Consider the following 12,400-nt stretch of genomic DNA (forward strand, 5'->3'; position numbering starts at 1 on the left):
TTTTTTTTTTTTTTGGCTCTGCACCTTTAGTCAATGTTGATCCTTATTATTTATTTTCAAGAATTCATGATTTTGTTAACATTGTCATTATCTCGTAATCTCTTGAATTAAAGTTGAATTGTTAAAGCTAGATTTCGTTTCTTTTGCTGCATATACTAGATTTTATAACATTTATCATACATTAATTTATTTGACATGTATCAGAAAAACCTTTTATTTAGTGCGAGGGTTTTTCGGAAACAACTTCTCTACCTCCGGATAGGGGTAAGGCTGCATATGTACTATTTTTCCCAGATCCACGCGTGAAATTATAATGGATTGTTATTGTTGTTGTTGTTTGGTATATCAATTTTGGTTAATCTTTTTTCTCTCTCTTTTTTTCCCTATTTCTTTTTCTTTTTTCTTGCTCCTATTTTCCTCACCCATAAAATTTAATGAAAATAAGTGAGGTCAAAAGAACGTCTAGGTCGCTGACGTCATTCAGTACTTGTCTGACCTGGCCGCCTTGATTAATTTGACCCACGTGCGCTAATGGCCCATCGCCCAATTTGCCACTAAAATAATCAACAAAAAAAACATAAAATAAACCAAAAACATCCTCCTTGGTCACTCTTCTTTCATTCTCCCCCGTTTGTCCTCTTTTCTCCCTTATTCCTTTTTTCTTTTTATTTTTGGATCCACCTACAAATTACATTTATTTACTATTACTCCCTCATCCCAATTTATATAAAATATCTGGGCATAGGGTTTTAAAAGAATAAATTTTTTTATAACTTGTGGTCTAAATTTAGTGGTAACTATTTGGATGACTTCAAATCATCTCATTAAAGGTAAAATAAATATTTAAATTATTACTCCCTCTGTCTCAATTAACGTGTCATACTTTCCTTTAGTCTGTTACAAAAAGAATATCATACTTTCTTATTTAGAAATAATTCAACTTTAAATTATACGATGAATTATAGTCACTTAAATATATATTGTTTGTTTTAGACCATAAGTTTCAAAAGTCTTTATTTCTTTTGAAACTTCGTGTCAAGTCAAACACTGCCACATAAATTGAGACAGATGGGGTAAAGAATATAGAAATTATCATTTTTTTAACAACTAACCAAACAGGAAAAAAATCTCACATAATTTAGGACCCGATGGAGTATTATTATGATAATATATGAAATATTTTAACAAATTTTAATAGCCATTTAGATTTTCCTCGTGGGCCCCATCTAGCAATTTGGGTATATAAACAAGGCCAGCCCAAAGTTCTTGTCGTAGGTTGGAGCACAATTACTAGAAGCAGAGCATCCACAAAAACTTCCCTCCTAGGAAACAGAGCATTTCTTTTATAGAAAAAAAAAATGGATTCTTCTTCTTGTTCTTCTCATTTTTTCTACCCTATGAATTCTGATCTTTCTTCTGATTCTTCTTGGGAATGGTCCAATTTAAACTCAACTAATTCTCTTCCTTTTAACCTTAACGATTCCGAAGAAATGCTTCTTTTTGGTGTTCTTACTAACGCAGCTCAAGAAACAACGTCAGAAACAGTTACCTCGTACCATGTTAAGGAAGAGGAAGTTAGTTCAAAATCTAAGGTTGTAAACGAAATTGAAGAAAAACCGGCCAAGGAGAAGTCGTTTCGCGGCGTTAGAAGGCGGCCGTGGGGGAAATTCGCGGCGGAGATAAGGGATTCTACTAGGAATGGTGTTAGGGTATGGTTAGGGACATTTGATAGTCCAGAGGCAGCTGCTTTAGCTTATGATCAAGCCGCTTTTTCAATGCGGGGTACTTCAGCAATCTTGAATTTTCCTGTGGAAACTGTCCAGCAGTCGCTACGTGACATGAAATGCCACGTAGATGAGGACTGTTCTCCTGTAGTGGCGCTAAAAAAGCGCCACTCAATGAGGAAGAGGAGCTTGAATTCCAAGAAGAGTACTAATAGTAATAGTAAAGTTGTGAGGGAAGTAAAAATGGAGAAGGTAAATGTTGTAGTGTTTGAAGATTTGGGTGCTGATTATTTGGAACAACTTTTGAGTAGTAGTTCAAGTGATCAAAGTAGTTGTAATGAAGCTTTTCTACCATGGTAAATCAAAGATTTACCTATGTTTGTATTTATTAATTTATTTTTATTATTTTTGTTTATTTTCTTTTAGGGGTGGGGAAATAGGGGAATTCCATCTCTTTGTTCTTTAGTTGGAGATCACTTTCTAGTGTCTCTATTGTATAAATTTTGGTGATGGTGGTATTTAATTTAAGGATTTTAATGTGATATTGTTACTTGGCTGGTAACTTAATGGATAATATTATTCTTCTAGGAGTCAAAAAATAACTTCACTACAAAGTATTTACACGAAAGGTAATAATATTGTAATTTTATAAAAGACAATAAAGGACTTTGGGGCACTTTATGAAATATCAATTGATCTCATAGGCATTACACTTCTAGTTTTATTATGCACTTTGAAAAGAGTTGTCTAACATGTATGTGTGTAAAGTTTTTTCGTCACCACCTAATTAAGTAGATGTTGCGACGTAAAAGAATATATATACTGACAAGTTGTCAAGATAGACTCGTATAAAACGTGTCAAAATTTGGATAGTGAAAATAAATTGAGTTTCTTGTGTATAACATTTTCAACATCTACATCCCTCTACTACATGTAAATCCAAAGTGCAAACCTAAATTGAATACGACATTTTTGAACTATTCCCACATAAAGAATTTGACTTTTAATTTCATTGAGTTAGAAGAAGAAATAAGGAAGTATGCAATAAGCATGGATTGACAAATAAGAATTAGCAAGTGGGCATAACTTTAACATATTTAAAATACAATATGCTAGAGTTTTAGAGCCTACTCCCTGTATCTTTTGCTCCATATAAATGGTATACTATTTTGGTCCATTCTCAAACACACAAAAAAAGAAGAAAAAAAAAGAACAAAGAACAAAGGATTCTGTGGGTGTTAGATGTTAGGTAACAGGGGAGAGTATAAGTTACTAGTTCGGAACACCCCAATAATTTTTGCTTAAATTTTATATTTATATCAGAGAATGCATTAAATACGTGCAAAAATAGTTAATTGTGAACCTAATAACTATAATGAACTATAAGTTCTATGGTAAATTTAGAATCCATAAACTTTAAAATTTTGGCTCCGCGCCTTTGTTAGAGGCAACCAAAATGTCGTACGAGCTATCATATCCTATTTTTTTTGTAAAAGGTATAGGTGATCCAAGTGCATCGTACATAATATATTTGGGATCTTTTATGATAATTTATTCTTAAAGTTATCTAAGAGGTCAAAATCGCACTTAGGTAGAAAGGTGAATAATCCAATCTAAGCACATACATCATCATTGTATTGTTTATCCTTCGTATTATTTTAAATAAAGAATTAGGAGATTAATTTTATAATTTACAGCAATAAGGCCCGCATTCATGCATTTAATTTTTTCATGCTCTCTCCTTAAGTTTGCTCATTTGATTAAAAAAAAAAAGACATCTTCTTGAGCTTATTCCACATCAAATATCTTTGTCTCATTAATGCACGAAATTCATCATCCATGTCTGTTTGAGAAAATTCTAAGACTCTGAAGTTTATTCCTACCATACACACAAAAAAAATAAAATCAAATGCTAATATCACGAGTTTGAATAATCAAACATGAATTATTTTGAGTAATAAATATTATTTTGAACATGAATTCAATCATAGACTATGATTATTACATTTTTTTTAAAAAAATATCATTTAATTTGTGTAATAGTTTTTGCTAAAAGGCTTAATTAGCTAGAAAAAAGATAATAAAAAAATGGATAGACAAAAAATGCCAAGTAATTTTTTTTATTTTTTTTAAGTTTTGATGAATCGAATTATTTGGTACTTATACTGATGGATGGTAGCAGAGTGAAATGATTAAAGTGTTTGCAAGCTGTCGGAATATCATCATTAAATGAAGAGGAGCTTTGGAGCAACGTTAAAATTGTCTTCGTGTGACCTATAGGTCACGGATTCGAACTGTGGAAGCAGCCACAAATACTTATATTAGGCTAGACTGTCTACATCACACCTTTAGGGGTATGACCTTTCTCCAGACCCTGCATAATATCGGATACTTTATGCATCGGGCTACTTTTTAAACAGAAAATAATATTTCTTTTATTTCTTAAATAGATATGTGGAGTTTCTTCTAGAAAAATCTTGGAAGAGTAGCACTCCACGTAGGGTAGGAGTTGCAATTTGCAAGTTGATAGAATCATCAAAGACTTTATTAAATTTATCACGTGATTATACACAGTGTCTTTTACAGTTCAAAGAACAAAAAGGAGAAAAAGAAGAAATCATATTCTTGGTCCAAATTCAATTCAAATTCAAAGTTCTCATTCTGTCACCATCCTTAGAGTTAATTATAATAAATAAAACCAAAAAAGGGCAAGTCACATACAGTTTTTATCCTATTTCCTAAGGACATTAACATATTAAGATAATCGAATCCAAAAAGGGGTTAACTGAACTTAGCCACACCTTTTGGGACACCAAGACCTTTCTATTAACACACCAAGGATTAAGTTACTGAGTATAATTGTTGTTGACTAACTAATATTTCTCCTTTATCTTTTGGAGCATGCTGTCATGTCCTTAGTTGTTAACTAAGTATACGTGCGACACTTGAAAACTCGCTCATGATCTTAAACAACTTGCTCTCGTTCTTGCTACGTCAAGTCAGCCTTACTACACTCAAGATCGCTAAGAGAATGGAAGAAAGAACACTGTGAGCACGTGATTTTTGCTTCACGGAAATTACTCCAAAAGAAATCGAAAAAAAAAACAAAACAAGTTACCTTTGAGTACAATTTTGAGAATTTACGTGACATTTTGGTAATTGTTTTGTCCGTAAATGTTTACCTTGTTGTAGTTAATTAAAAAAATACAAAAATACAGGTCGCATGCATATTTAGGATTTAATTGTGCATTTAGGAATTAATTAAACCATAATTTGGTTTTCAAGGGGAAAATCACAAAAATATGCATTTTTATTCTATCTGTCGTCATTGTGTGATTTTATTTTAACTAAACGTTTTAATTTGTGTGTTAATTATTGTTGAATGTTAATTAATATTTGTGTAGTTTAATTTTGGTTTTAATTTAATTAGGAATTTTTGTTTAAATTAAAAGAATGAAAAGGGAAGAAAATACCGGATTTGGGCCAAAAATTCAATTGAAAATCAGACCCAATCCATTACATTGACCCAGTCCACGACCTGGGCTTCCAAACGACGTCGTTTAGGTGTATTTGATCTGAGCCGTTCATCTCACTTCATCTAACGGCTCCAGGCTTTCCCAGATACCCGACCCAGTCTCCACGCGAGACCAAACGACGCCGTCCCCTTAAGTGAAAAGATCAAGACCGTTGATCATCAATGATCCAACGGCCGAAATTCAACTCCCCCGTCCTGTATATAAACCCTCATCTCTCACCCCACGCCCCCGTAACCAAACATCCCCTGCACCCCTTCGTCTCTATCAACTCAGAGACGAAACCAATCAGCAAACCCTAGCCGCCGTTGAACCCCTAAGCCTGAAACCCGGTGGCAACGATGCCCGTGACCACCAAATTAACACCCCTAGTGCACCTTGACCCCCTGGACATGAATCTACAAACCGTTTGGCTCGAATCAACCTACATCGTCTCGAATCTTCATCTGAAGATTCGAGCCAAACCTCAACTTATACTAACCGACCCCAAATTCACGCCAGTTACTCCCCTGACCTCCCTCGTGACCAAACCAAGCCTGGTTTGGTTCGAATCAAACCAGAAAAGCTCGAACCCCTAATCTGAGCCCCAAGAACCCTAGAAATCCAAGAACCAGGAATTTGTCCAAATTAGCAGAGGGCGTGGGGTCTAATAGACCTTAGTCGAAGTGTTCTCCATTGAGAACACTTGATTAAGGTCCATTCGACCTCAAAAAGGTCGAGTCTGAGTTCGGACCTGGGTCATCTAGTTTACTTGAGGTATTCTTTTTCCCTTTCTGTTTGTTCTATTTTTTGTTTGTTTTATTATTCGTTTGTGTGGTTAGAATGATTTTATTTTCAATTTCTGTGCTTTGTTCTTCTTCTTCTTCTCCAAATCAGACCTTTTATTTGGTCGAAATTTTCGTCTGTTCGTTGTTAAGTGTATGTGTTAAACTATATAATCGATTGGAATGAGTTTGGTCGATTAATTAGTTTCCATGGTAATTCCCTGTTTTGTCAGTACAACTTGAATCACCTGTGTGTACTGTTCGATTCTGATCATTAGCTATTGACTATATATGTTGTAATTCATATAGTCGATTGGATAAATGTCGTCAATTAGTTTTAACAGGTTAGGATGTTAGAAACCTGTAAATTGTTCAGTTTTAATGGTCTATCAGTTTAATACTAATACACCACTAAGCTAATGAATAAAATAGGGATCAATAGTGTGAGTGATAATATGTTAAGTGCCTTTAGTGGCTGGAAATCAGAAATAGCATGGGGTTTAATTTTAAAAATAGAAATGGCCAGTTAAAAGACTGACAGGTTTTTGAATTAACTAGTGAAAAAGATACTACTTGAGTTGGCTTAGTGACTTTAATAGTGGGAAATCAGTAACAACATGGGTTTAATGATAAAAAGGTAGAAATGCACATGAGGAGGGAATAAAACAGGCTGAAAGTGAAATGTTTGAATAAAAAGAATGGCCAATTCTAGTCTTTAAATAGACTGGATTTTGGACAAGAAAGGGAGAGAGAGTGGACTGAATTTTGAAAATCAGAATTTGAGAGCAAAAAAAAAGAAAAAGAGGCTGAACTTTTACTTTAATAATATCAGGCTGCTTTTCTTTGAGTGTTGTTCAAAAATCAGTAAACTACTGTTGTCTTGTACCTGTCTCTCTTCTGCTTTGACTGTGATTGCATTTTGGTGTTGCTGGGTTTCAATCGGTTACTGGGTTATTCTACTGATCATTTACTGGATTCTGCTGGTTTTGCTGTGTTACTAAACCTGTTGTTGCTGTGTATTTACACTACTGCGGCTTCTACTGATCTTCATCTTCTTTCCTTGCTTTCCAAATACCAGGTACATAAACTGATATACTGGTATATCTTGTAAGCTACTCGAAGCATGAATGCAAAAAATGGGAAAGATTTGAAGCTGTAGTTTAATGTAGTCTTTTCTTTCTTTTACTGTCTGTACTTAGAACATTCTATGCGCTGCCCATGTAAACTCTAGTTATATACTGAATCTCGGTTGTATATATGTTAGCTAGTTGCCTTCACTAGAATCAGGTAGTTGTTGGTTATGTATAACATGGGCACTATCCTATAGCAGTTTAAGTTGTAAACTTCTTCCCCGTAGGCTTTTAGTTTAAAAGGACTAATAGTGTAGTTGTAACATTCTGCTAGTTCAATTTGTTCGATTAAACAGCATGTTCCAAATACACATCAGGCCTTAGGTTGATTACTCAATAGTTCAAACTATTTTAGTTAACAACTTGCTCATCTAAATTCGTAAAAAGCGGGTTTCATTAGGTATCACTTTCATTTCGGATTCTTAAAGTTTGAACATGTGTAGAATCATTTAGCTAAGCCTAACATCTGAATAAGGATGACACAGGTCCAGTTTTACCCCTTATACATTAGACCTGGGCCCATAATTGTTAACCGACTGCCCTTATTGTATCGTTTTCAAATTTAACGACTCACTTTCGAAACTCAACTATAATAACTCGTGAGCATGTAAATAAGTTAGAACTCTTTTTCTTTCATTATAGAGACGAACGAAATAGAAAACATAGTCACTATAGGTCAATTCTTTTAAAATAAAAATGAGGCGTGCCTTGCCAAACAAAAATGCACAAGCTGTGGGGCCCTCTATACGTGTTTATAAAGTTGCTTAGACTCCGGGACGGGCCGTTTAGCAAAGTTTCACGGCCTTGCCCAAAATAACGATACGCCAATCGCTTAGGGTGCGTCTTTAATAAAATTACTTCCCTAAGTATGGGTGTGCATTTATGCAACCCAAATCCAAATCTCAACAGAGTCGAAACGTGTCTATGACCACGAGTACATTGATTGTGACGAGGTCCGAGATACGTTTTCACTACGTTGCAATTCTATTAAAAATAATAATAAAAGCGGTTTAAACTTAATAAAAGCACACAAGTTATAACATGTATTAAAATCAAATATTTAGCTATTATAACAATTTAAGCGACCGTGCTAGAACCACGGGATCCGTGGGTGCCTAACACCTTCCCTCGGTAAACAGAATTCCTTACTTAGAATTTCTGGTTCGCAGACTTCATTTGGAAAGTCGAAAATTTCCTCGATTTGGGATTCAAGATAAACTGGTGACTTGGGACACCAAAAGCCAAACCTTTCCCAAGTGGCGACTCTGAAATAAATAAATAATCCCATTTTTGAATAATGTCACTTAAAATGGAAAAACTCCCTCACGCATTTATCCTTCGGGGCAGGTGCGCAAAAAGGAGGTGTGACAAACACAAGAGAATTATTAAAGGAAGCTTTGTATTAGAGAGAACTTGAATTGTTTGCTTGATGAATTACAAATGAATGGCCCCTTTATATACTAGTCTCCTAGGGGCTAGTGTGTAAATATTAATTATTACACAAGTCCTTGATATTTACAAGATAAGGGCTTTTTCTAGAATTCTCTACAAGCCTAGAAGATTCCAAGGACTTTCCTAGCAAATCCATAAGGATCTAGGTTCTTACTAAAGAAATATCCATACCTCTCTAGAATCTTCTCACAAATGCTAGCCTTCTTCTTATATAAGCTTCCACATGACATTAATATATGCCAAATGGCGCCTATGTGGCATAATGACATGGCGGGTCATCACACTCTCCCCCACCCAATATTGCGACGAACGTGGCGCAATGCTGCTGCATAAACTCTCGGATCTTATATTTGAATTGCCACAATTCTTCATATTGTTCCCACGTGACCTCCTCTAGTGATTGCCATTTCCAATGGACGAGGAACATAGCGGTGGCTTTTTGTCCTTGTTTTCGCCTAGCCTGGTAATCTATGATTGCCTCAATCTCCCGATCATGCGAGGCGGTGATAGTCATTGGCGCCCGACTTGATTGGCCCCTACTCGGATTATCCTTATCTTCATGATATGGCTTAAGCATGCTGGCATGGAAGATATGGTAGATCTTAAGATACGATGACATGTCAAGGTTTTATGAGATCTTGCCTACCTTGGCGACGATCTTAAATGGCCCCTCATACTTGCGAATCAGAATCTGATGCATGCCCCGTAGTGCCTTGAACTGTCTTAGGTTAAACTTCACCATGACCATGTTCCCAACTCTATAGTATGTGGGACGCCGCTTACGGTCCGCAAACTTCTTCATCTTCTTAGCTGCCTTATCCAAGTAGGACTTAGCGGTGTCAAGCTGCTCCTCCTATCTTTTGGCCATATGATAAGACCCCAAACTCTTTCCCTCGAACGCGGATGGTAAAGAATGTGGAGTGACTCACTCTGTTGCATGTTATAAGAGAATTGGGCGATGTTTGTGAGCCTTTCCCAATCTTTCTAATGCGCGCTTACATAATACCTCAAGTAGCATTCTAGTAAGGCATTGACTCGTTCCGTTTGTCCATCCGTCTATGGGTGGAAACTAGTAGAAAAGTGCAGCTCCGTACCAAGTATGTCAAACAACTCTCTCCAAAAGTTTCCAGTAAAGCGGGGGTCTCGATCACTGATTATATGCCTTGGTAAGCCCCAATACGTCACCACATTCTTAAAGAACAACTTGGCGGCTTCCTTGGCTATGCAACCTGGTGAGGTGGGCATGAAGGTGGCATATTTGGAAAATCTATCCACAACCACCATAGTAGTACCATAATCGTCAGACTTCGGTAGGCAAGTAATAAAGTCCATAGTTACGCTCTCCCATGGACGCTCTGCAACTGGTAGTGGCTCCAAAAGTCCTCCAGGTTGTTGTTGTTCAACCTTATCCTATTGACAGACAATACAAGTCTGCACATAGCACTCTATGTCATCATGCATGCGTGGCCAATAGTAGACTGACTCAACCAGGGCCCTAGTGCAACGTTGACCTGGATGACCAGCCCATATTGTGTCATGACTCTCTCTTATCCGTCGTCTAATGTCTCCAAATTTAGGCACGTAGACCCACCGACCTGTGGTAAGTAGTAGGCCATCTTCTATCCAAAACCGTCTCGTCTTGCCTTTGTTGGCTAACTTGATAAGCTGTTTGGCTGCTAGATCATGCTGCATGCCTTCTTTTATAGCCTCCCTAATGTCCCATCTCGCTGAAGTAATTGCAGCAAGCTCGACTTTCCGGCTCAAGGCATCGTCTACAACGTTACCTTTTCCCGGCTTATACTCTTGCGCATAATCAAACTTGGCCAAGAAATCCTGCAACCTAGCCTGCTTTGGTGTGAGCTTCTTCTGTGTCTGAAAGTAGCTAGTAGCCACATTATCAGTCTTGACCACGAACCTCGACCAGAGCAGATAATGTCTCCATGTACGAAGGCAATGCACAATGGCAGTCATTTCCTTCTCTTGTACCATGTAACGCTGCTCCGTCTCATTTAACTTGCGGCTCTCAAATGCTATGGGATACTTATCCTGCATCAGGACACCCCCAATGGCAAAGTCTGAGGCATCTGTGTGCACCTCAAAAGTCTTGGCAAAGTCAGGTAATGCCATGACTGACTCCTCTATTACAGCTACCTTAAGGCCTTCAAATGCCTTTTGACAATTCTCCATCTAAACCCATGGCTTGTTATTCTTTAGAAACTCAGTCAATGGTGCGACCTTTGTTGAGTATCCACTGATGAACCGACGATAGTAGTTAACAAGGCCAAGGAAGGATCTCAACTCGGTTACCTTTATGGGTGCCTCCCACTCCTGGATAGCACGTACATTAACCTCGTCCATGCGTAGCTCGCCATTGCTAATGCCATGGCCCAAGAAGTGCACCTTTGATTGTGCAAACTCGCACTTCTCTCTCTTGATGTATAGCTCATTCTCCAGCAAGACTTGGAAAACCTTCCTTAAGTGCTCCATGTGTTCCTCCAAGGTATTGCTGTAGATGACTATGTCATCTAGGTATACTACCACGAACTGATCAAGTTAGGGATGGAAAATCTTGTTCATAAGGGTGCAAAATGCAGCTGGTTCATTAGTTAAGCCGAAGGGCATCACCAATCACTCAAAGGCTCCATATCTCGTCACACATGCTGTCTTTGGCTCATCCTCTTCCGCAATGCGAACCTGGTAGTGGCCCTTTCGAAGATCCACCTTGATAAAGTACTTGGCTTGCCCAAGTCTATCAAACAAGTCAGCAATGAGCGAGATCGGGTACTTATTCTTTACGGTGACCTTATTAAGTGCTCGGTAGTCTATGCACAAATGCAATGATCTATCCTTTTTCTTCTAGAACAATACTGGTGCGCGAAAAGGAGCCTTTGATGGGCGAATGTGACCAGCATCTAACAGCTCCTTCAATTGTTTCCCGAGCTCCTCTAGCTCGGGAGGTTCCATACGATATGTGGCTAATGCGGGTGGCTTAGCCCCTGGCTCTAACTCAATATTGTGATCCACATCTCGCCTGGGCGGCAAGTGCTTAGGCAACTCCTCGGGCATGACATCTTTGTTTTCCTTAAGCAACTTCTCTATGCAAGGTGACATTGTCTCCTGAAAATTTTGTCTTCCTCTAGACTTGCAATGGTTGCCACGAACGTCGGCTCCCTCCTTTTGATCCTGTTGACAACCTGCATAGCTGAGAGTTGTGCTTAGATCTGTCCATGTGACATAGTCATTGTAGGTACCATCCAAGCTCCTTCTCGCTCCATAACCAAGAGACGTTGGAGGTAGGGGTCGATTAAAGTATGACAATGTCTTAAGAACTCTTGCCCCAGTATAATGTCAAAGATATCCATAGCGGTTACGGTAAAGTTTGTCATACCTTTCCAAGTTCCCAATTTGACACCAACTCCATTAGCTACCCCACGAGCATTCTGTATCTCGGCATTCACGGTCTTGATGCGAGAGTTGGTTGGAGCAAGCTTCAATTCTAGTCTCTTTGCGGCAGCCTCAGTCATGAAATTATGAGTTGCTCCAATATCCACCATTGCACGAGCAGGCTTGTTGTTAATGGTGAGATCCACGTATAGGTTGGATAACTTGCTTTGTGACAGCACCACATAATCCAATCATACCCAACTGTGCGGTTCCTGGACTCTCTCCTTGTGGCTGCTCCTTCCACTCACGTACTATGGCACTGAGGCTCTTGAGGTCAGGATAATTCCTGAAGCCATGTGGCCCTCCGCATATATAGCATCCCTTCTTCTCGACATGCGCCTTCTTCTCGGCGT

At 38.0% G+C, this 12,400-nt stretch overlaps 1 protein-coding gene across 1 annotated transcript; it reads left to right on the forward strand.

The window, feature by feature from the left end:
- Positions 1 to 1,286: 1,286 nt before the first annotated feature.
- LOC104234817 (ethylene-response factor C3-like) lies at positions 1,287 to 2,266 on the forward strand. The gene has a single exon (XM_070158555.1). The coding sequence runs from the start codon at positions 1,359 to 1,361 to the stop codon at positions 2,082 to 2,084; it is 726 nt and encodes a 241-aa protein (XP_070014656.1). The 5' UTR covers positions 1,287 to 1,358; the 3' UTR covers positions 2,085 to 2,266.
- Positions 2,267 to 12,400: the final 10,134 nt, after the last annotated feature.

Source organism: Nicotiana sylvestris, chromosome 1, assembly GCF_000393655.2.
Source record: "Nicotiana sylvestris chromosome 1, ASM39365v2, whole genome shotgun sequence".
Taxonomy (NCBI): domain Eukaryota; kingdom Viridiplantae; phylum Streptophyta; class Magnoliopsida; order Solanales; family Solanaceae; genus Nicotiana; species Nicotiana sylvestris.